The sequence below is a fragment of the Cebidichthys violaceus genome, unplaced genomic scaffold, assembly GCF_023349555.1.
Source record: "Cebidichthys violaceus isolate CVI_PGR_0920_01 unplaced genomic scaffold, fCebVio1.0.p SCAF_2, whole genome shotgun sequence".
In the NCBI taxonomy this organism is placed as follows: Eukaryota; Metazoa; Chordata; class Actinopteri; order Perciformes; family Stichaeidae; genus Cebidichthys; species Cebidichthys violaceus.
The window spans coordinates 15,265,646-15,289,299 of NW_027176372.1; the positions used below are offsets into that span (position 1 = coordinate 15,265,646).

Sequence of the window (23,654 nt, forward strand, 5' to 3'; positions counted from 1 at the left end):
CCTGTGCGTCAACCGAGAGCAAAAACCTTCACTTCAATAGGTCTTGTACAAAAGTGCCTTTGTTACTAGAGTTTTTTTTCAACATCAGTTCATCAAGTCTGGGGTAAATTTAGGGCAAAATAGTGAGGGACTATTGCCCTACAAAGGTAGACCTGTAGTGACTACAGAAGCACAGAAGATGAGAGAAAATGGTTCAAAGTTTTCAGGCTGTCTTGCAAACTGTCAAACAAAAGAACATTTTGGAATGTCTTATGGTTGATTAGTAATGTTATAGAACACATAGACCAACTTAAAATTCAGATGAGTGCAGATACAATCTGTCTTTGGATTGTCTTCTGGCATTGTGAGTGGAAGGTGCCATATCTGCAAAACAAAATTGTAGGATTTAGGAGGTCTAATTGGCAGAAATGGAAAATGTCAAGTTGGCTGTTTTTCTGTGACGAAGTGCATTGAGTGAGAGTTTGGTTACTGTGATTTATAGGCTTGGTACCAGGTGGGACCTCACAGGTGAGGTAGCAGTCCAGGGCTACAGACTGAAGGTGTGTTTGATTTGGCTCTTGTGGATCTGCAGCAGCACCTGGGCAGGAAGACCAGACACAACACTTCATTATGACCCTACAGCAGAGCCACCTGGATGAACTTTTCAAAGGGACTCAATTAGCAATCACTCTGGGACTTATTTGAAATTTCCTCAAAGGGTTTTTGAGTTTTATAATGGACTAATCAGTCGTAATCCTTTAGAACGAGATGCTAATACATCTTGAAATGTTTTACAAAAAAATGTTTCAGTGCTGTTCAAAGAGGCAGGTTGTGACACATTAAAGGTCCCAAGTAATAACAAATCTCACCGGGTGTAGTTGTAGGTAATTAGCTGCTGAGTGAGCGCAGACATGAGCTGCTAAATGTGTGGAATGTAGAGTAGATTTATTTCCTGTGAAACAGAGTGCCATTTACAAGGGTAACCTGTACAAATATTTTTACTTCGACATGTCATCAAAGCCGAGGGAAATGCCCTGCTTCTTTTTTCTTGTGCTCAGGGATGTAACGTTTTTTGGCCTCCTCTGTCTCTCCGTTAACTTTACCTCTCTCTCTAAATTTCTATTTAACACATATCCATCATTACTTCAATATATCGTGACATTTAGGCGAAAGTGGGCTGAGGATTTATTACGTTTCCAATTTTACAAATCGTTATTCTTCCATAAAACCTTGGTGGTCTGTCCCATCAACACGAATGGGAGCTGAGTCAGCCTCATAACCAGCTTGTTTTGCCAAATCTGTGGTACGTGTGTGTAGAGTGTGTATTTAGGGTGGAGGGTTTGTGGGAGATGGTGAAATCAAGCTTGGTGAGACCCACTGAGCACTGACGATGAGTTTGGAATACACACTGCTTTCCTTTCCTGGTTTTCAACCATGAATGGGACTCTTTCAACCGTTTGCTCCTGCTGACCCTCGGCTTACCCAATACTCTCCTCCAGTTCAACCCAAGGTCTCGCCACCAGCTCTCTCGGATCCACTGCCCAGTCACCTTTAGTTTCATCCCAAACCAACCAGTCGAAAAAGCAGATATGCTTTTATCCAAACAAGTGCAGTGCCTGTTCGGAGGGGGACAATTCCTTGGCTGCTGGAGGTGCTCATTGCAGGGTTATCGAGAACCGCTCATCGTTCGTTGACTCCAGGGAAGTGAAGAGTAGTGGTAGGTGGAAACGCTTGTATATCCAGCATCCGGCACCAAAAGTGAACTGCAGTCAATGGGCCACTGCAAACGACAAGTTCGACTCAATCCGTTAAAGTAAAACTTACGGCCAAAACGTAAAGTTTGTTTGGTGTCATATAGCACCACCATTTGGCCAAGTTTCATGGTTCTCAAGATACACAGATAGACAGAGAATTCCTTGCTTTATGGATATCCAAATACACCTGACCAACGGGAGATTGATCTTCCTGACAGCTTTTGAAAAGTTAGTCTGATTTGTCTGTTTGACTGGAGAGCTTGTGGGTTATCTGGCTCTGTGGTTGAAGGATTTTTTTCCAACATGAAGAGATTTACGAAGAGAGCTGAGTCAAGAAACCTAGAGCTTCAAGAGTAACAACTGATATGGCAGATCACTATTATCTCTTCCAGTAAACTAGAAAATTACCTAGAATATTACATGGATCCAAATCATCCAGGCCTTGGCTGTTTTAAGGGAGCGGGTGTCTTTCCTGAGACAGAATATGCAACTGAGCTGAAATTGAGCCAAACCAAAGAAACGTTATGGAAATGGGAAGAGAAAGGGTCTTTGTCAGTTGGTGTGAATGCCTCAATAAAACATTGGGGCCACTGTGATATTTTGGTTTTAAAAAAGCAAATCTAGATAAACAGCAGACTGTACAGACTGTGCCCAGACAAACAGAATAAAAAGATGTCCCAACATAATAACTTAATGGGATATTTTATATTAGCACGGGAAGACTTTATTTGAAATATAAATAGTTTGCATAGACCACTGACAGCTTGTGCCATGACGGCCGTGACTGAACAGCAGCTGTTTCGCGGAAGAACTACATCCCCCATGGTGCATTGCATCGGTAAACGGAACCACATCCTGAGTGCAGAGTTCAGAGTGCTAACATGCGTGTTTCAGTGGAGTAGCAGTGACTGGGAAGTGTGTGGCCAGTTTTAATATGAAACTACTTTTATGTTAGTCGGTACTTTTGCGTGTTTATTTGTCTTTGTGTGTCGAACATGTCAGTGAACGCATCAGAACCCGAGCTCACCCAGCTGATCTACCGCCATTTGAAGGAGCATGGTTTTCACTCAGCTGCAAATGAGCTACAGAGGCACAGCCCACAGGTCATTACACACACACACACACACACACACACACACACACACACACACACACACACACACACTCTGACTGCTAGCTGGTGTAACGCACTGTAGCTGCTGGAGTTTGCAACTATGTTTCAATTGCTGTGCAACAATATTACCGTTGTTAAAGAGGAACCTGAATTCTGTGCATTAGCGGACTGTCTTTACTTTTAATCTAGCTACTTCTGTTGAGTATGCAAAACTATTTCGACGTTCCTGTCCTCCACATGTCGTCATACAGACTTTATGAGTCAGGAACAACGTTAACAAAATGTATTTTTATAGTGTAATGAGTGCTTTTCTACACGCTTTCAGTGTTAAGTGCCATACTATTCTTTGCAGTAGTTTTCAAACTTATTTTATACTGTATTTTTGTTTCTATGCAATTCTTTTTTTGTGTGAAAGTGCCCTTAGGAGCTGTTCTTGACATCTAGCCAGGACCCATTATGTATTAGAAGATGCCCCGCCTAATAAACCGCCTTAAATGATTTGATGTTTTGGGTTTGCAGGGGGAGACATCTGTATCGTTATTGGACATCTACAGTTCGTGGGTGAAGTAAGTACGATTTCTCAATTATTGGCATGAATCAAACATCTCAGTTTGATTTAATTGGTAGTGATGATGTGTGTGCTAAATGTTGTTTCTATTCCCGTCAGTGACTCAAAAAATAAGAGACAGCCAAATTCAGCCAGTTTTGAAGAACAAGAAAGGACACCAACTAAAGGTATGACTGCTCCTTCTTTTCTAGAAATAGATGGATGATCCTGATGGAGGCCACAAGCCGAAACACTTCGGTTTATCAATAACGTTGTTCTGTACAAATGTTGCTGGAGTTTTACCTCTTCAGACGCAAAAGTTGTGATCTGCAAAAAACAAACTTGACTGGAGAATGTGCGCACCTCTACAGAAACCTTTACCCGTGTGTACGCACGCACCTTACACAGGGAAATTGGTGAAGTAGATGGTGAGGTGGTGAATTAAACCCATATAGTAGAAATAAAATGTGAGAGGAATAATTTCATGTAAAATGATTTCTCTCACACATTTAATTTCACTTCATATCAAACGTTAGACCTACTTATAGATCCTATATTACTGATCACGATCATTTTGGAAGCAATCAGTCTGAAGCTGTTACCATATACATATTGCGGTGACACTCGTGATGTGTAATGCTGCATGATGGATGCACTGTCACTGTTTGGACTACGTGAATGGAAGAATAAGGAAAGGTCCGCCTCACCCACAAGCAACTCGATTTCTGTTCTCCGAATAATTACTTTTGCTGGTCTTACTCTCGGTAGCTGCCGCGATTCATCGTAAAGAGACGATGGGCAGCTGATGTGGGATTTAAAAGGGGAAACTGCGTACTAGCAGGTGTACGCAAGGTTTTATAAAACAGAGTACTTTTTAGCACACGTATGTCCTCATTTGTAGGTAAACAATTAGTGTGGATAAAGTTTTATAGAAGAGGCCCCTGATCACTTCTCCAACTTGTCAGACTTGTCTCTGTTTGATTCCTACCAACTTGTTTATGGATGATTTGTTTATTCCTTGTTTCTAAAATGTTCTTTTCTATAAAGCTCAACTGTAAGCTTGGCTTTATCCCTCAAACTATAACACAAGTTGGGAAGCTCCAGCTGCTGCATCAGCAACAGTTGTAACAGTTCTATTGGTACAAAGTGAGAATTGATAGTCTGTTTGTGGATTTGAATGCATTTTTAACCCATTCTGCACACTTTTTTATGTCCAGCCACGCCAAGGAAAAAGAAGGACAAACCTGCAAACAAAGCAGAGACACCAAAAAAGGTGATTTATTTAATTTTTTTTTGTATTATTATTTTTTCATTTTAATTGAATGCGACATTTGAACCACGTTTAACAATTGGTCCGGTTCATGTTCTATAACTTTACTGATCAGCATGTTCTCTCTGTTCTATTATTTTAGTCTGTGCCAGCAAAAAGGAAAAAAAGTGATGAAAAATCTGCAGAAAATGTCTCCAAGGCGAAAAAACCAAAGAGCCGTGCAAAAGACAAGGCTGTGGCTGCTGGAGGAGGTGATTCAGACTCTGACAGCAGTCTGGATCTAGATAAATGGAAGAAACGGGTCTTGAAGATGACAGGTGGGTGTGAGAGAGAGAGAGAGAGAGAGAGAGAGAGAGAGGCCGTGGCTAAATGGCTAGAGAGGATTGTTCGATCCTTGGCTGCTACATGTCCTATGCCGAAGTGTCCCTGTGCAAGACACTGAACCCCTAAAAAACTGCTCCCAATAAGATAGGGATGGGTTAAATGCAGAAGTTAAATTTCGTATATGTATATGACGACAATAAGCTGAACTTGAGAGATTATTGAGGGTATCATTTGCGTGCAGGTAAAGGATGAAGTGATTAGATCCCAGTTTTACAAGCATTATTTCCTTTCTGCACCACAGACCAAATCCCACTTCATCAGATTAAGGTACTGTTCAGATTTCAAAAGACCAAGCACAGAAATTATTGACATAGTCAGATAATCCAGTTAAGAGGAGGAATGTGTGTTTTCACATTGGAAAGAGACAGAAAGAAGGATGGAGAGGTGGAGAACGTTAAGAGGATTGGAAAGTGCAGGACATGGTGGAAGATGAAAGGACAGGGAGAGCTGGGTCCTCTCACTTAAAGGGAGAAAGACAACCTCCAGACAGGACAGCACCTCCCAAGAACAACCTCACCATGGGAAACAGTGATTTCATGCTAACAGAGCTGTGTACAGCAGCTGTGTGGCTGTTTTCTTTTAAAGCATTTGTGCCACCGTGCCATGTTTTTTTCAATGTCTTCACTGTGTTTACTCTGTCCACAGAGTCCGACATAGCCAAGATGGACACCATCAATGCACTGGACTCGTCTGCACCATCACCCGTGAAAGAGAGAGTGAGGAAATCCCGGACCAAGACTCCCGCAAAAAACTACACTCCGGTTAAACTGAATTGCGGGACAGTTAAAAAGAATGTGGTGAAGAAAGCCGTGACAGAAACACCAACAAAGACTAGTACAGCCAAGAGGAGCAGGCCAAAAAAGACTGCACCTGTGACCTCGTCTGCCACCCCGAGCCAAGAGCCAAACGTCAACACTGTAGAAGACAGACCAGCAACACCCAGTCTTTCCCCGTCAAAACAGACACCAATGAAGGAGAAACAAACTGATGAGGCAACGCCTGAGCCCAAGAAGAAGAGGAAGAAGAAGAGGGTGATGACTGAAGGCACGGTGGAAGAGAATACGCATGAGACTGGTGGAGATGGAAAAGACAAAGACAGTAAAGAGGAAAAGCAGACTGAAGTCACGGAGCAAGAGATAAGAGATGATAAACCTGCGGAAGGAAAGAAGAAGAAGAAGGCAAAAGGAACAAAGGGAGGTAGCAAAATGAACAAGACGGAAGAAAAAGAAATAGAGAACGAAAATGGCGATGTTAATAATAAGAAAATGTCAGAGCCAATAGTACAAGAAAAGAAAGCCAAGAAAAAGAAAAAGGAGAAAACTGATTCAGAGCCAGTAGCTGAAATGGTAAAGGAAAATTCCGAGCTGATAGCTGAAGGTAGAAAAGCAAAGAAGAGAAAGGAGACGGCTGACAGTGAGGAAAATTCTGAGCAAATGATTAAAGAAAAGAAAGCAAAGAAGAAGAAAAAGGATATTTCTGATGAAGAAAATCAAGACCAGATAGTTAAAAAAAAAAACAAAGCTGATCCTAATGAGGAGATGTCGGAGCAGATAGCTGAAGAAAATACAAAGACAAAGAAATCAAAGAGCAGTGACGGCGAGGAAAAGCCAGAGCAGACTACTGAAATGAAAAAGAAGAAGAAGAAGAAGAAAAAGGACTCATTATTGAAAACTAATGACACAGAGCCTCTAGCTCCACCCAACCCTGGAACACCAAGTCCTCCAACAGAGAAGAAGAAAAGTGAGTAGATCTATCACATTCATAATAACAAAATGCATTTTTTTATTTTGCAAGTTTGCATTCACTTTTTCCTTTTTCATTCTGTCAGAGAAAATCAAGTTGAAATCAGCTGAAGTTCCAGTTTCCATCCAAGACTCTGCAGCAACACAACCACTCTCCAGTGACACCCCCCACAAAAAGGTATCACAGCGCTGTGCTCTTCACCTACTCTTGTCAAAGCAGAATAACATGTCATCCGTTTGAGCACTAGAGGATGATTTTCTCAGATCTCTTTTTGATTCATTTTTTTTTGTTTCAATGCTTCACAGAAAAAGAAGTCCTCCGCAAGCACAGAGTCTTGAAGATGTTTGATTCTTCATCAGATCCAAAGAATGAAGGCAACACATCCTGTCTCCCTCACTTTTAATCATATTTTAATGGTTAAAGGATCATATAAAAGATGAAAAAAATTGTTCTATTTTTGGTACTTTTTTTACTTTTTCATTTGTTTTGTGTTCCACAGTGTGTGGCACACTATGCTGTATATTTTTTTATTTGATCTGATATTGCCATTTTAATGGCATGAAAATGTTAAAGGGATTAATAACTGATTGTTTCATGGAATAGATGGTCCCTCTTAAGATATTCCTTTGATCAAATAACGTCTCTCTTAAACACGATCTTTCAGCCTCAGGAAGTTTTCCCATGACAGTCCTAAATCCTCATTTGTTCTCCAGATACGCCTACTAACTCAGCCCTTGAGAAAAAAAGAATACATCACTCAAAACATTTTTTTTTAAATATATGAAAACAATTTTAACAGCCATTTAGTTATTGGGTTAAATACCTATGTTTTTGAAAAGTATGTTTTTTAAACCTGTCATTAATGCATTGTAAATAAATCTTTTAATACAAATCAAACTCCATATTTTCTTTAAACGTGTACCCATCTGGAGATGGGGACAGAGAGAATGAATGCAATGTGTTCAGGTCGTTGATGCTCAGCAGCCTATATTCACACACGTGCCCGCTTGACGGCACTGCAGACGAAGAACTTAATTTTATGTTTGGCAGAGGACTTCTTATATACAGTGTGTGTGCAGGACTGACTGACAGCTACAACGACAGATGCTCTATATCTATTTATTTCTGACCTGTCTCTTCTACAATAACCAACTAGTTTAGCTAACGTTTAACTGTTTAAACTGCACTCTAGCGCCGCCTGTTGAAAGCCTCCAACATTGCGATTCTTTTATACTGCGCATGCGTTGTACCCCATAAACTGTTTAAACTGCACTCTAGCGCCATCTGCTGCGACACTCCAACATCGCAGTTTCAGTTACACACACTGCGCATGCGTCATACCCCATAACTGGTTGAACTGCACTCTAGCGCCATCGGATGTCGGAGCTGTGACACTCCGACATCGCAGTTCCATGGTCATATACCTAACAACGTTAGCTTCATTCAATAGCCCTGGCATTAGCAAAGATCTTACATTTATTTCAGAACTCGTTTTTTGTGCCACTTCATTGACCTTTTAAGATAACAAAATGTGGCGGTTAAACAAAGTTCGCCACAAAGCTGGTCGACAAGGCGACAGTTTGGAGGAGCTCAAGTTAAAGAGGCGAGAACATGAGAAAGGTGAGTGTTAAAAAGCGTTGTGTTAAGTAACGTTAAAGTTATCACGTGTATATTTTCCTAACTTTTGTTGTGTAACGTTAATGTTAACTTATGGGTTAGTAACAAGCTAAGATAGTCATGCATTGAAACGACGTTTACGTTAACTAGCTAACGTTAAGTCTTCCTGTAGAAAAGGCTGCAACAGTTAACGTCAATGTAACAAAAGAATAATATGGAAATTTAAACTAGCTCGCTACATCTTCTTCATGCTAACTATGCTGCATCTTTTTTTCCTGTCATGTTTGTTAACCCCATAAACTTCACCAATTAACAATGCATTTTCCCTCAGGGGTTCCTGTATAAGCTAACGTTATGTGTCAGATAAACATGTCAATCAACATAAAGAATGAATTTAACCCAGAGACTTCATTCAGTACATAAATATGGGCCATGTGGGACCATTTCATATTTATTTAACAGTCTTTAAGTCAGGAAGACAACCCACTGTCTGATAGAGGACAAAAATACAATTAGATGTCTAGTCATGATGTTTAAATTACATCTGTAACTTAATTCCAGTAAGTATGATTGGCTACTCTCTCCCAGATGACTGAAGCAGAAGGTGAAGTGTTTTTTGTCTTTGTTAAACGTCGTAGCACTGAGACGAGCCCGCAGAGACCGGCAGCTTGTGAGCAAGAGACTTCTGCTCAATGACGACGAGGACCAGCCAGAGCTCACCATGGACACCCACTCAGGAGAGCAGGTGAGACAGACGATCACAGGTTGTGCTTTGGTGGTGTCAAGTCAAACCTACCGTCTGAATCTGCTCCTCGTCTACAGGACGTGGTCAGTCTGTTCCTCAAACTTCAACACAGTGGGCCAGGCAGGGAGGCCCACCTGAATGCTTTGAGTAAAGTTCTCCGTGACCCATCGGCACAGCTCACCTTCATCAAGTACGGCGGTAACTTTTGTCGTTGCATCGAGCGCGATATTAAATCACATTATTGACATGCGTATCTCTGTTTCTCATGCGTCTGCGTGATATGTCCTCCCTGTAGGCAGAAGAATAGCATGCATCTTCTGGTTGGTCTCCTCACTGGCTCTGATGCTACTTGCCGTCTGCAGGCTGTCCGGTGCCTTCATGAGCTTTCTCACTCTCCCAACACCAACGTGTCACCAGCCTGTCTGCCTGCCACCCCCTACCTGCTCACCTACCTGTCTGGCCAGAGCACCAAGTTCACCGTGAGTACCCTCTCATACCAGGTGAAGTGTAATATTAGCACCTAACTATGCAGGGGATTTTAACTTTCCATGTGTGTATGTTCAATGTGTACACAGGAGCTGTGTCTGTACACACTCGGTAATTTATGCCCAGACAGCGACATTGTAAAAGAGAAGCTCCTGGCCCAGGGAATCATCCCAGCTCTGGCCAACTGTCTAGAGGTAAACTCAGAAACTAGAAACTAAATCTAATTCCTACCATAGCTCTGAACAGGCGCCACTCAATGTAGTAATGTAAAGTAACAAATATAGTAACGTTAAGATGTCCCACTTGATATTTTCTGTGTGTCTGTCCAGAACCAGAGACATAACCTGGCGGTGGTGGAAGCTGTGGGATTCACCCTCTCTCAGTTTCTCCAGGCTAAAGATGCAGCAGAGAAAACAATCCTGTAATGACACACCAGTGTATCTCTCTACTCTCTTTATGGCTGTTCTCTCAGAAAATGATGCATTGCTTATAATAAACACTTGTCCGTTGCATGATAGTCTTCCTCTGTGTCTGCAGGACGGTCCTTGCTTCCAGCTTACCCTCAAACTTGTTATCCGTCCTGACTCCTGACCCAAAGTTTGGCCTGGCACCTGCCATCGAGTGTGCGTGGTGTCTGCACTACCTCACATGCGGGTGAGAGAGAAGTGTCCACAGTCTCTTATACAGTATATAGTCAGTTGTCATTATATGTAATAAGAGTGATGATCTGTCTCTCTTCTGCCTTTATCTCATTCTATAGCATGAAGGACAACGGAGCGCTGTTGGCTCATGGGGCCTTGCTGCAGTGCAGTTCCCTGTTAGTGTCACTGGGTGGTGCTGTGGCTGAAGGAAACAAAGAAGAAGGACTGGAGCTGGTAAGGAAATTAATGGACTGAATACATATTTCTTCGTTGTTGTTTTTTTAAGGCATTTTTTTTAGTTTTTGTCTGTATATTCTGTTCTGTTTTTAAATTCTCAGAACAAATCATGTGTGCATCACTGTTTTCACTGTCACTGACATGGAGATTTTCAATTCCTCCTCTCTAGTTTATCTGTCCTCTCCTGAGGTGCGTGGGAAACCTTCTGTCCTCCTGTCCAGTGACAGAGCTGAGCTCTCACGTGGGAGACGTTCGTCTCGTGGTTGCTCTATGTGCACTTCTTCAGGCCTACCTGCAGACCCAGCCAGCGTTGGCTAGAGAGAGTGCCTGGGTCCTCAACAACCTCACAGGTTTGAACAGTCTGTAGTCACACCTGATTGCTGCTGACTCTCAAACACATCTGTCTGCGCCAATTTTGCTCTTTAGATAGTGTAAATTGTGATTTTTCAATGCATTTTCCATCTCTGTAGCTCACTCCAGTGCTTTCTGCTCCTCTCTGCTGACTCTCAACTTGGTCCCTGGACTGATCAAGCTCCTCCCCTTTTCTCAAGGCATCAACACCATGGTCCGTGGAAGCTAGAGCCAAACTTTGAGATTTCATAGAATATTATGTCATTGTAGCACGTGATGATGAACAATGCGTTTGTTTCTTTGAGTTCCTCATTTCTCACACTCTATCTTACTGCCTTTTTTGTTATATTCTTGTTAGATCCTGAGGATTCTAGCAAATATTGCCCACAAGAAAAAGGAGTTCTGTGTTCAGCTTGCCCATCGTGGATTGCTGTGTGCACTCTGTGCCACACTGAAAATGGCCGACCAAGAGATGGTTACCTTGAGTATGGAGGTCCTTTACATGCTGGTAGTTAGTGGTCCACAGGTAACTTGCTCAGTAGGGATAACCAAATCAGACAATGAATAGCTACTGTAGTTGTAACAGCTTTAACCCAAGTTATTCCTTCCCTTAAGGTGGCAGAGGAGTTTGTGAGGCAAGGCGGCCTTTCACTGTTAGAAGTCGTTCAGTACAACAGTGAAGGAGAGATTAGAGGAAGAGCAACACGTCTCCTGGAAGACCACCTGCTGTCCTACTCATCTTACTGCTCGGTAAACACTGTGTTCTGTTTGTACAATTTGTAATAATTCAGATTTTTAGAAACTGACTTATATCACCTGTTTTGCTGCAGGACAACAACCCACGTTCTTGAGGCATCAAATGTGTCACCGCTACCATGAGAACACATTTGAGAGGACAGGACTGCTTGTTTACTTCTTGCAATCTGTAATAATGCACAAACAATGTTGTTAAATCTGAAGTCATTTTTAATACCTTTTGACTGTAATCTACTGGTATCTCCAGTGTTCTTATGAATGGTGTTTTAATGTATGTAAAGATGAAATCTTTTTTTAATACCGTTTTGACTGTTGCATATTGTGCCACCGTCACCTGAGAGGCGGATTAAGACTGTTGTTTTTTGCTCATCAAAGTGTCTCATGTGAAACTGGAACACCTAATGTCTGAACAGAGGATGGGTTTATATGACCGACTGTCAGTGTGTAGAATCAGGGTGCTGCAAACGCACCTTTTCTGTTTTTTGTGATGGTGGTGGATTTTAGTATTGTGCATTTTGAGCCAATAATGCATTGCCAGTGAAAACTGTACTTTCATGAAATAAATACTAAATGAATATCAACTTTACTACATATTTAAGATTCAAGTTTTTGAGAGTCAAATATTATCTGGATAACATTTAGGTTTAATTTGTTTTGGTTTATGGAGCAAATTAAGTTAATTAGAAATAAAGCCATAATAATCAGCATTGGGGTCATTGCTTCAGATCAATCTCTTCAGCTAATCCAACACTTAGAGAGCTGTATGAAAGGTGCTACTATAATATATTATATAACTTTAATCCCCAGAAATATTATTTTGATCAATACCCGCAGGTCTTTTTAGTGCTTCTCATGTTTGACTATAACAAACTTCTGTCTGGAGTTGAGACAATTAGTCTCTTAATTGATTAAGTCAATCAACAAAAAAATAACCGGCAATTATTTTGACAATTTTGACAAAACATTGCAAAATGTGAAACATTGAAACAGGAACATTGTCGTCTTCCTGTCCGTTGGTTGTGCACACAGATTTCAGTGGGGGTGAACATTGTACTGAGGAACTGCTCCTTTTAATAAAAAAAAAGGAAGTCTCAAATTTCCCCCACTTCCTCTTTCCACCCACAACCTTCCCCTCCCGTTATCTTTCCCACTGCTTCTCTGCATGAACAACTAAAACAAGGTGCGTCACTGCATGTTTTTGTACAAACTTCTTGCATTCTTTGAGACTGTTTTTACAATCTTGCATTTCTGTCTCTAAATTTGTTTGTAATGGAGAGAATACATCTGGTTTGATTAATTGTTTTTCTTCTCCGATAACCTAACACAGTGTGGCAATGGAGGAAACTGAGTCAACAACTAGAGACAGAACAACAGGACAGGATGGAAGTCACACGCCAGACCACACGCTACTGATGTCCAGCAAACCTCTGCATCGCTTCATCCAAAAAGAGCCCAGAAGTCTCGGGGTAACACATTAGACAATCCAGGGCCACAGAAATTCTGTTAAATGAACTTGGATGTTTATGCAAAGAGCAGCTGCAAAGTGTTATTCCACTCTAGGTACTTAAATCCATCCCTCCCTCTCCTTCTCAGATCGTCATTCTCATCTTTGGCTGTGCAGAGATACTGATGGGATTCGTGCTGGCCCAAGAAGGAGATCACACTTCTTATAAATTCTACATCCCCTTCTGGCAGGGAGCGCTGGTACATAACATTTGGCATATGCGCTCCTCTTGAAAATGACAATATATTGTATCACAGTGGCTCCTTAAAGCCCCTGAAAACTTTCAAAAGTTACAGTTTTAACATTTTGGGAAATCTACTCCGTCGCTTTCTTTCAGAATGTTTCTCTTTTTCCATTTTTCCCTCTTTTTTGTGGAGTTCGATAAGGAGATTAATACCATTCTCTCATCCACCTTAGCAAAACAAGTTATATCTTTGCTAAATAGCTCAAATAAAAGTTGCTTTTAACTTTCTACTCCAGTACAGAGGAGCTTTGATTACTTCCCCAGCTACCATGAAAATAAACATGACGTGATCAGGGCTGGAAAAGCCATATACAATCATCAACACACTTTGGGTGAATGACAAAGGAAAAATAATGTGATTATAATTGTTTTGGGTTGTTTGTTTTAAGTTTCTTGTCTGTGGAAACCTGTCCATCTACACTGAGATGCATCCGTCCAAGAAGATGGTAGGTATACTGTGATTTTATGATCTAGTTTTAGTGTTTAACTTTACCTCTCTTTCTTTCTTAATAACTCAACTTATCGTGTTGAATTTATCTTTCCCAGGTGACTGTATGTTTGGCTATGTATGTGGTTTCACTTTTGGGAGTTGCGGCCTCTATTTTCATACGGATGTACGTCCTTGCCTATATTAGCCACATGAGGTTCGGATACTATTCGGACTACTCGGGCTATAACAATGGGGTGAGTTTCAGCACATATGTTTTAGGCTAAATGGACACATTTTCACTGTGTATGAATAACTTTCTCTTCCACTTTCCTCTGGCTTTAGAAGCAGCTTCTTGGTGTTGAAGGCATACTGTTCACTTCCTCTCTGTGTGTGTCGGGGCTTCTCATCTTCTTGTGTGCCGTTGCGCGGTTAGCTCTGAAATCCACATCCACCCAGGTAAAACATTCTCATTGTTACTTCATCTAAAACAAGCCTTTCCCACAAACATATCTCCCTACACATTTAACAATTTGTAGGGAGATATGTTTGAACAGCAGATGACAATATGTAAAGAATAAGTGTAAGCCATGAATAGAAACATGAACAGTAATACAAAATGAATGAAAGGGAGTAGAGAGGAAAAACATCCTCTAGACCAGTGGTTCCCAACTTAAAAACAAAGCCTTGTCTATTTGTTACCCCTCGTCAACAGATGAATATTTCTCTATTATGGAAAAAGTATTTCACAAGAAAAAACACCTATTCTATAATAGAGCTTTGTCTACACGGGTAGCAAAAATGTTTCTTTTCTGCTCTCCTATGGTGTTAATTGTAATCGAACCCCTCAGATGTATCATCTGACTCCTAGGTATGGCTGACGGTTTAAAAGGTAGAGCCTAAAATAAACTTCACTAAAAGAGTCACTGACTGAATCCAAATCCACATTTTGTTTTATGTCTTTTTATTCAACCAGAGAAGCCTCATTAAGATGAGGCTGCATTAACAATGAGTCAAACAAACAACATAACACAGATTACTCAAAGCAGCAAAAGCCACAAAATCAGAATTAAACAGAAATACAATAATAAAATGTCTAATTCAATAATATGGAAAAAAAAACAGTCCTAGAGACAACCCAAATGGGTCCTAAACATCCAAAACAATAACATCTGATGAATAATGTTTTTCACCAGCTGTGTGTCTGTCATCATGTTATTGCCTTCTTTATGTCCTCTTCCCTAACACACACCACCTCTTTATCTTCAACAGATTATTGTCCAGTGCATCCCGCCTCCACCGAGCAACACAACATCAAACTAATCTCAACCTTTTTAAGGTTTTCTTCTGTAGTAACTAACACTGGTTGTCCTGCAGCACAGCTACCCTGTGAACACGTCATCATTCTGTGCAGAATATCACACGTACACCACCTAGTGGCCTATAACGTTTAGCCACATCTTTTTTAGTTACCTACATCTACACCAAGCTTCACTCTACAGAATGTGTAGCTGCAGTAAAGAATGCTTTACTTAACCACTTTATTTTGCTTTTGGTAAAGCTTGTTTCAGATTCAAAGTGATTCTTGTTGTCGTATAGGAGAAGAAATATTTGACATGCACTTAATATATTACACATGTACTTACTGTGTGGGTCCTACAGTAGTAAACACAGACAGGTCTTTTATATTGTTACTGATATCTATCAATTAGGTCAACTGCTTTCTCTCTATGATAATATGATGTCACCTAACAACACTGGTCAGGGTTTAACATCAAAGGTTTTTTTTCACTTGCCCGATCAGAAATCCGCTTGCTCAAAGTACATTTTTTTACTTTTCCCTTTACAAACTATTTTAGTGATTATTGGTTATCAAATAACAACAAATATTTCAAGATTAAAGTTATTTGTTATGTTTAATCTTTATTTAAGTAAAGTAATCTTGAGTTTCTCCCACATCTTCTAATGCCACCCAACTAAACTCCTGTTTCAAGGAGAATTGACATGCTCACTTGCACTTCAGCGTTCCAATACACATACTACCACTTTATTTACTATGATTTAGTATTTCCCAATATATAGTGTGTCAAATGCAGTATGCCAGAATTACCTGGATGTTCTACTGCATCCGGTAGCATTTTTCAGTATGCAAGCCACACAATCCTCTGCACACTAGATATATGAGCAAGAGGATCAAAGTTCAAGGTGCCATGTTATGACAAAGTAGTATGTCCCAATTAAATGCATACTGGATGCAGCTGTATATACTTTGAAAGGGCAGCTGCAGTATGTACTAAAAGGAAAAGGAAAAAGTAGGTCTTTGTCTTTAGCCACCAATTACTCACGAATGCCCAATCGGTCCTGCGAATGTGCAACTCTCAACAAAGAGGTGAGAAAGCTCGCTCCATAACTACGTCCATCCTCTGCTCCGGACAAAACAATGTGTTTCATTTTTGTTTTACCACTTGCCTGATCGGGCAATTGAATTGCTAAATTGACTAGCCTGAAACAATCCTTATGTCATCAATATGCGTGATCATTGTCTACGTTAGCTGCATTATTATTAATTTGTGCATTATATGGTCATTGAAGCTTTTGATAATCAATGTGAATTTCTATAAGCACTTAGCTGCAGATATTTTACAGTGTGATATATTTTACAGATGAGTGGGCAGATGTGGGCTCTGTGTTTTGGTTACAGGACAACGTATATGTGATTGCAACTTAAGATTGACAGTATATTTGCTTACATTTGGCTTGTAATATCCTTACAGACATCCATCCAGCATATTTTTCAAAGCGTATTAATTAATGTGTATGGTGATATATGTGTATCTACATGACTGATATAAAGAGCCTGCAGCAAAACCTGTTGCCATCTTTTGCCTGTGAATGTGTGCAAAACACAGATTTAGATTTAGCTTGTTTATCAGGTGCAATACATGTAATGTATATTGTCTTTGTTAAAAAAACAATAAAATGATCAAATAAAACTATGCTCCGATCATATTGTACACATACTGTATATATCTTTATGCATAGACTGCACTAACACATAGATTAATATGTCAGTAAATCTTTAACAAATAATAATAGCTGGACCTGGATATTCGACTATTCGGTTATATGTTCATTGGATAGGTAAACATATACAAACATGCATAAACAGATAATACAGAAAATCTATAGAGTTTTTGCAAAGAAACTAAATCCAAATCTAATTTCCACCATAGCTCTGAACTGGTGACACTCAATGTAGTAATGTAAAGTAACAAATATAGTAACATTAAAATGTCCCACTTGATATTTTCTGTGTGTCTGTCCAGAACCAGAGACATAACCTGGCGGTGGTGGAAGCTGTGGGATTCACCCTCTCTCTGTTTCTCCAGGCTAAAGATGCAGCAGAGAAAACAATCCTGTAATGACACACCAGTGTATCTCTCTACTCTCTTTATGGCTGTTCTCTCAGAAAATGATGCATTGCTTATAATAAACACTTGTCCGTTGCATGATAGTCTTCCTCTGTGTCTGCAGGACGGTCCTTGCTTCCAGCTTACCCTCAAACTTGTTATCCGTCCTGACTCCTGACCCAAAGTTTGGCCTGGCACCTGCCATCGAGTGTGCGTGGTGTCTGCACTACCTCACATGCGGGTGAGAGAGAAGTGTCCACAGTCTCTTATACAGTATATAGTCAGTTGTCATTATATGTAATAAGAGTGATGATCTGTCTCTCTTCTGCCTTTATCTCATTCTATAGCATGAAGGACAACGGAGCGCTGTTGGCTCATGGGGCCTTGCTGCAGTGCAGTTCCCTGTTAGTGTCACTGGGTGGTGCTGTGGCTGAAGGAAACAAAGAAGAAGGACTTTCTTCATGGTTGGTGTTTTTTAAGGCTCTTGTTTTTATACTCCGTTCTGTTTTTGTGTGTTCTGTGTGCACCACTGTTCATTTGAACTCAAATGAGGTTTGAACGCGGGCGCCCGATGACGCTCGCGCGCCTCGGAGGGTTGGATCCCCCCCTCGGCTATAGACTTGACGATACTTTTTACTAGTTTCGTCGTGGAGAAAAGGATACCAAAAATAAAAAGCTGGTGACTACAGACGGGGCTCCCGCTATGACGGGCCGGCGCAATGCAAAGGTGACCCAGACTTCCCAACATTTTGTGATTAGTAATAATGTAATAGGATTCATTTAAAAATGTGAAAGAGTTGATTTTTTTTATCTTACATAACTGATAATTTGTATAAACATGGGACAGAGTTCACGATTTGTTCAAACATGTTACAAAGGTAGTGGTTGGTACAAAAGAGACATGATTTGAAGATATGACAGTTAATGATTTGCTAAAAAATGTTGGAAGTCATAATTTGTACAAAAATATATTTTTGAACAAAATACACAATCATTGTCAATAATTATTGTGAGGAATAATTAGCATTGACATGTGATCAGACAGTCTCTTCACACATATTATTGTTGTTATTAAGAGGTGATCTGTGCAACTTTGTTATTGAGGAAGTTTGTATCAAACAAGTAGCCCTTCGTACTACTCAGTACCCTTAAAGTAGCTCTCCGTTTCAAAAAGGTTGGTGACCCCCTGCTCCAGATCAATCTCTTCAGCTAATCCAACACTTGTGACTGTTCTCCCAGCTGCTGCTCTGCACAACCAGAGAGCCGTATGAAAGGTGCTACTATAAGTGTAACAATTCACCTAATTATATTAACCTAAAAGGGGAAAAGTGCATACGCTAAAATTAAAGGGCACGGGCGGATCTGAATGGTCAGGTATACAGACACTACGTCTGACTGCGTAACAGTTGAAGGTACAAAAAACACGCTGAAAGGTCTTCTCTATTATTCAATACGAGGACAGACCACATCAGACACAAAAGAAACCACACAGCGAGTTAAATATAACACAATATATTAATATACATCAAATTCATTCGGCATACGGGATGCAGCAAAACAAAACAACCGTGACGCTCCCGCTCTACTCCGGCACAATAAACCAAACATTTACAAATTGTAGCTCAGACCCCGAGTCCCATCAGTTCCGAAGTTTCTTAACGTAACGTAAAACAGTCCAAAATCTATCCCCGACGCAGTCAATAACAGGCGCAAGCGCAGCGAGACGCCGCGGCTCCTTAATCCGTTGAACACACACCTCACCACCGCCGGGTTAGCTAGTGGTACTCTGTGCCCAATCCCCGTGCAGACTCCCGCTTTGTAATCCCAGGAAAGTTTCTTTCTGTTCCGTTGCTGAGCAGTCACCGGCAAATCGTGCTCTCCGAGTCCACTAAACACCGACGGCTTCCCCTGTCGGCGCGCACCTTCTCCCCACGCGTCACTTCCCCCCTTCACAATGTATACAAACCAGGTCAACTAAAATAATAACAATAACAGACCCTATTCATATCCTGTGTTAATCATTACAGGCAACTAATAACATCCATAAATGCATTAAATATGTGAAGGAAAATATCCCATAGGTTCACCATTCACAATTGCCGTACCCAAAGGCAGACTTTTGCGATCATTACATATTGACCGCATTTAATCTCCAGAAATATTATTCTGATCAATGCCCTCAGGTCTTCTTAGTGCTTCTTATGTTTGACTATAACAAACTTCTGTCTAGAGTTGAGACAATTAGTCTCTTAAGTGATTAAGTCAATCAACAGAAAAATAACTGGCAATTATTTTTGACAATTATAATCAGTTAATTTAGAAAATAATCCGCAGATTAATTTATAATGACATAATTAGTTGCAGCCCTACTTCTGTCCACATCGAACTGCAAAAACTCCAATAAGATTATTGATATCACCAGTGGATATATATATATATATATATATATATATATATATATATATATATATATATATATATATATATATATATATATATATATACACACACACGAAACATTAAAACATATCAAACATTGAAACAGGAACATTGTCGTCTTCCTTCCACTAGGTTGTGCACACAGATTTCAGTGGGGGTGAACATTGTACAGAGGAAAGGCTCCTCCCTTTAATGAAAAAAAATGGAAGTCTCAAATTTCCCCCACTTCCTCTCTCCACCCACAACCTTCCCCTCCCGTTATCTTTCCCACTGCTTCTCTGCATGAACAACTAAAACAAGGTGCGTCACTGCATGTTTTTGTACAAACTTCTTGCATTCTTTGAGACTGTTTTTACAATCTTACATTTCTGCCTCTGTAAATTTGTTTGTAATGGAGAGAATACATCTGGTTTGATTAATTGTTTTTCTTCTCCGATAACCTAACACAGTGTGGCAATGGAGGAAACTGAGTCAACAACTAGAGACAGAACAACAGGACAGGATGGAAGTCACACGCCAGACCACACGCTACTGATGTCCAGCAAACCTCTGCATCGCTTCATCCAAAAAGAGCCCAGAAGTCTCGGGGTAACACATTAGACAATCCAGGGCCACAGAAATTCTGTTAAATGAACTTGGATGTTTATGCAAAGAGCAGCTGCAAAGTGTTATTCCACTCTAGGTACTTAAATCCATCCCTCCCTCTCCTTCTCAGATCGTCATTCTCATCTTTGGCTGTGCAGAGATACTGATGGGATTCGTGCTGGCCCAAGAAAAAGCTCACACTTCTTATAAATTCTACATCCCCTTCTGGCAGGGAGCGCTGGTACATAACATTTGGCATATGCGCTCCTCTTGAAAATGACAATATATCGTATCACAGTGGCTCCTTAAAGCCCCTGAAAACTTTCAAAAGTTACAGTTTTAACATTTTGGGAAATCTACTCCGTCGCTTTCTTTCAGAATGTTTCTCTTTTTCCATTTTTCCCTCTTTTTTGTGGAGTTCGATAAGGAGATTAATACCATTCTCTCATCCACCTTAGCAAAACAAGTTATATCTTTGCTAAATAGCTCAAATAAAAGTTGCTTTTAACTTTCTACTCCAGTACAGAGGAGCTTTGATTACTTCCCCAGCTACCATGAAAATAAACATGACGTGATCAGGGCTGGAAAAGCCATATACAATCATCAACACACTTTGGGTGAATGACAAAGGAAAAATAATGTGATTATAATTGTTTTGGGTTGTTTGTTTTAAGTTTCTTGTCTGTGGAAACCTGTCCATCTACACTGAGATGCATCCGTCCAAGAAGATGGTAGGTATACTGTGATTTTATGATCTAGTTTTAGTGTTTAACTTTACCTCTCTTTCTTTCTTAATAACTTGACTAATCGTGTTGAACTTATCTTTCCCAGGTGACTGTATGTTTGGCTATGTATGTGGTTTCACTTTTGGGACTTGTGGTCTCTGTTATCTTACGGATGTACTGCTTCATCTTGATTAGTTTCATGGGGTTCGGATACCATTCGGAGTACTCGGGCTATAACAATGGGGTGAGTTTCAGCACATATGTTTTAGGCTAAATGGACACATTTTCACTGTGTATGAATAACTTTCTCTTCCACTTTCCTCTGGCTTTAGAAGCAGCTTCTTGGTGTTGAAGGCATACTGTTCACTTCCTCTCTGTGTGTGTCGGTGCTTCTCATCTTCTTGTGTGCCGTTGCGCGGTTAGCTCTGAAATCCACATCCACCCAGGTAAAACATTCTCATTGTTACTTCATCTAAAACAAGCCTTTCCCACAAACATATCTCCCTACACATTTAACAATTTGTAGGGAGATATGTTTGAACAGCAGATGACAATATGTAAAGAATAAGTGTAAGCCATGAATAGAAACATGAACAGTAATACAAAATGAATGAAAGGGAGTAGAGAGGAAAAACATCCTCTAGACCAGTGGTTCCCAACTTAAAAACAAAGCCTTGTCTATTTGTTACCCCTCGTCAACAGATGAATATTTCTCTATTATGGAAAAAGTATTTCACAAGAAAAAACACCTATTCTATAATAGAGCTTTGTCTACACGGGTAGCAAAAATGTTTCTTTTCTGCTCTCCTATGGTGTTAATTGTAATCGAACCCCTCAGATGTATCATCTGACTCCTAGGTATGGCTGACGGTTTAAAAGGTAGAGCCTAAAATAAACTTCACTAAAAGAGTCACTGACTGAATCCAAATCCACATTTTGTTTTATGTCTTTTTATTCAACCAGAGAAGCCTCATTAAGATGAGGCTGCATTAACAATGAGTCAAACAAACAACATAACACAGATTACTCAAAGTAGTAAAAGCCACAAAATCAGAATTAAACAGAAATACAATAATAAAATGTCTAATTCAATAATATGGAAAAAAAAAAACAGTCCTAGAGACAACCCAAATGGGTCCTAAACATCCAAAACAATAACATCTGATGAATAATGTTTTTCACCAGCTGTGTGTCTGTCATCATGTTATTGCCTTCTTTATGTCCTCTTCCCTAACACACACCACCTCTTTATCTTCAACAGATTATTGTCCAGCGCATCCCGCCTCCACCGAGCAACACAACATCAAACTAATCTCAACCTTTTTAAGGTTTTCTTCTGTAGTAACTAACACTGGTTGTCCTGCAGCACAGCTACCCTGTGAACACGTCATCATTCTGTGCAGAATATCACACGTACACCACCTAGTGGCCTATAACGTTTAGCCACATCTTTTTTAGTTACCTACATCTACACCAAGCTTCACTCTACAGAATGTGTAGCTGCAGTAAAGAATGCTTTACTTAACCACTTTATTTTGCTTTTGGTAAAGCTTGTTTCAGATTCAAAGTGATTCTTGTTGTCGTATAGGAGAAGAAATGTTTGACATGCACTTAATATATTACACATGTACTTACTGTGTGGGTCCTACAGTAGTAAACACAGACAGGTCTTTTATATTGTTACTGATATCTATCAATTAGGTCAACTGCTTTCTCTCTATGATAATATGATGTCACCTAACAACACTGGTCAGGGTTTAACATCAAAGGTTTTTTTTCACTTGCCCGATCAGAAATCCACTTGCCCAAAGTACATTTTTTACTTTTCCCTTTACAAACTATTTTAGTGATTATTGGTTATCAAATAACAAATATTTCAAGATTAAAGTTATTTGTTATGTTTAATCTTTATTTAAGTAAAGTAATCTTGAGTTTCTCCCACATCTTCTAATGCCACCCAACTAAACTCCTGTTTCAAGGAGAATTGACATGCTCACTTGCACTTCAGCGTTATAATTTGTGCATTATATGGTCATTGAAGCTCTTGATAATTAATGTGAATTTCTATATGCACTTAGCTGCAGATATTTTACAGTGTGATATATTTTACAGATGAGTGGTCAGATGTGGGCTCAGTGTTTTGGTTATATGTGATTGCAACTTAAAATTTTCAGTATATTTGCTTACATTTGGCTTGTAATATCCTTACAGACATCCAGCATATTTTTCGAAGCGTATGACTTAATGTGTATGGTGATATATGTGTATCCACATGACTGATATAAAGATCCTGCAGCAAAACCTGTTGCCATCTTTTGCCTGTGAATGTGTGCAAAACAGATTTAGATTGTTTATCAGGTGCAATACTTGTAATGTATATTGTCTGTTAAACAATAAAATGATTGAATAAAACAATGCTCAGATTGATCAGATTATACACATACTGTATATATTTATATGCATAGACTGCACTAACACAGATTACCATAAACTATAAATAGAAGACCGGCTGTCGTAAAATGTTGGATCGACAGCAAATAATGAATCAAGACCTTTGTTTTAAGTTTGTCAGTAAAATATACCAAGTTGAAAGGCCCAATCTCTGGACAGAAAAGTTTGTTATAAAATGTCTACAATTGAATACCTAAAAAAAACATTTTGAAGTTACCAAACTGATCAGGATCAGACTTTTATTA

The 23,654-nt window shown here is 39.8% G+C and overlaps 4 protein-coding genes across 4 annotated transcripts; all 4 read left to right on the plus strand.

The window, feature by feature from the left end:
• The first annotated feature begins 2,605 nt into the window (after positions 1-2,605).
• On the plus strand, positions 2,606-7,655 carry tcof1 (treacle ribosome biogenesis factor 1). Its single transcript, XM_068714668.1, has 8 exons — positions 2,606-2,836; positions 3,367-3,413; positions 3,515-3,582; positions 4,612-4,667; positions 4,807-4,981; positions 5,694-6,788; positions 6,877-6,968; positions 7,097-7,655. Exons 1-8 carry the CDS (start codon positions 2,729-2,731, stop codon positions 7,127-7,129), a joined length of 1,674 nt encoding a protein of 557 aa, XP_068570769.1. The 5' UTR covers positions 2,606-2,728; the 3' UTR covers positions 7,130-7,655.
• A 509-nt stretch (positions 7,656-8,164) lies between these two features.
• On the plus strand, positions 8,165-12,210 carry tmco6 (transmembrane and coiled-coil domains 6). Its single transcript, XM_068715425.1, has 13 exons — positions 8,165-8,411; positions 9,047-9,153; positions 9,231-9,343; positions 9,449-9,632; positions 9,729-9,833; positions 9,969-10,060; positions 10,177-10,293; positions 10,400-10,514; positions 10,687-10,867; positions 10,988-11,082; positions 11,227-11,394; positions 11,484-11,618; positions 11,699-12,210. The coding sequence occupies exons 1-13, from the start codon at positions 8,321-8,323 to the stop codon at positions 11,717-11,719; spliced, it is 1,524 nt and encodes a 507-aa protein (XP_068571526.1). The 5' UTR covers positions 8,165-8,320; the 3' UTR covers positions 11,720-12,210.
• Positions 12,211-12,739: 529 nt separating this feature from the next.
• Positions 12,740-16,795, plus strand: LOC137875450 (membrane-spanning 4-domains subfamily A member 4A-like). Its single transcript, XM_068714669.1, has 7 exons — positions 12,740-12,804; positions 12,952-13,090; positions 13,218-13,328; positions 13,762-13,818; positions 13,919-14,056; positions 14,145-14,258; positions 15,072-16,795. Exons 2-7 carry the CDS (start codon positions 12,959-12,961, stop codon positions 15,120-15,122), a joined length of 603 nt encoding a protein of 200 aa, XP_068570770.1. The 5' UTR covers positions 12,740-12,804; positions 12,952-12,958; the 3' UTR covers positions 15,123-16,795.
• Positions 16,796-17,773: 978 nt separating this feature from the next.
• On the plus strand, positions 17,774-23,376 carry LOC137875451 (membrane-spanning 4-domains subfamily A member 15-like). The gene is made up of 8 exons (XM_068714670.1): positions 17,774-17,936; positions 19,781-19,948; positions 20,098-20,236; positions 20,364-20,474; positions 20,908-20,964; positions 21,065-21,202; positions 21,291-21,404; positions 22,220-23,376. Exons 3-8 carry the CDS (start codon positions 20,105-20,107, stop codon positions 22,268-22,270), a joined length of 603 nt encoding a protein of 200 aa, XP_068570771.1. The 5' UTR covers positions 17,774-17,936; positions 19,781-19,948; positions 20,098-20,104; the 3' UTR covers positions 22,271-23,376.
• Positions 23,377-23,654: the final 278 nt, after the last annotated feature.

Excerpts from the sequence above, each read along its gene's own strand:
- tmco6 (XM_068715425.1), top strand. The coding sequence starts at position 8,321 with ATGTGGCGGTTAAACAAAGTTCGCCACAAAGCTGGTCGACAAGGCGAC. Across the intron at positions 9,344-9,448 it reads GCACAGCTCACCTTCATCAA|GCAGAAGAATAGCATGCATC; the intron begins GTACGGCGGTAA and ends TCCTCCCTGTAG. Across the intron at positions 10,868-10,987 it reads GGTCCTCAACAACCTCACAG|CTCACTCCAGTGCTTTCTGC; the intron begins GTTTGAACAGTC and ends CCATCTCTGTAG.
- tcof1 (XM_068714668.1), top strand. The coding sequence starts at position 2,729 with ATGTCAGTGAACGCATCAGAACCCGAGCTCACCCAGCTGATCTACCGC. Across the intron at positions 2,837-3,366 it reads TACAGAGGCACAGCCCACAG|GGGGAGACATCTGTATCGTT; the intron begins GTCATTACACAC and ends TTGGGTTTGCAG. Across the intron at positions 4,668-4,806 it reads AAGCAGAGACACCAAAAAAG|TCTGTGCCAGCAAAAAGGAA; the intron begins GTGATTTATTTA and ends CTATTATTTTAG.
- LOC137875450 (XM_068714669.1), top strand. The coding sequence starts at position 12,959 with ATGGAGGAAACTGAGTCAACAACTAGAGACAGAACAACAGGACAGGAT. Across the intron at positions 13,819-13,918 it reads TGCATCCGTCCAAGAAGATG|GTGACTGTATGTTTGGCTAT; the intron begins GTAGGTATACTG and ends TATCTTTCCCAG. Across the intron at positions 14,057-14,144 it reads ACTCGGGCTATAACAATGGG|AAGCAGCTTCTTGGTGTTGA; the intron begins GTGAGTTTCAGC and ends CTCTGGCTTTAG.
- LOC137875451 (XM_068714670.1), top strand. The coding sequence starts at position 20,105 with ATGGAGGAAACTGAGTCAACAACTAGAGACAGAACAACAGGACAGGAT. Across the intron at positions 20,237-20,363 it reads AAGAGCCCAGAAGTCTCGGG|ATCGTCATTCTCATCTTTGG; the intron begins GTAACACATTAG and ends TCTCCTTCTCAG. Across the intron at positions 20,475-20,907 it reads CCTTCTGGCAGGGAGCGCTG|TTTCTTGTCTGTGGAAACCT; the intron begins GTACATAACATT and ends GTTTGTTTTAAG.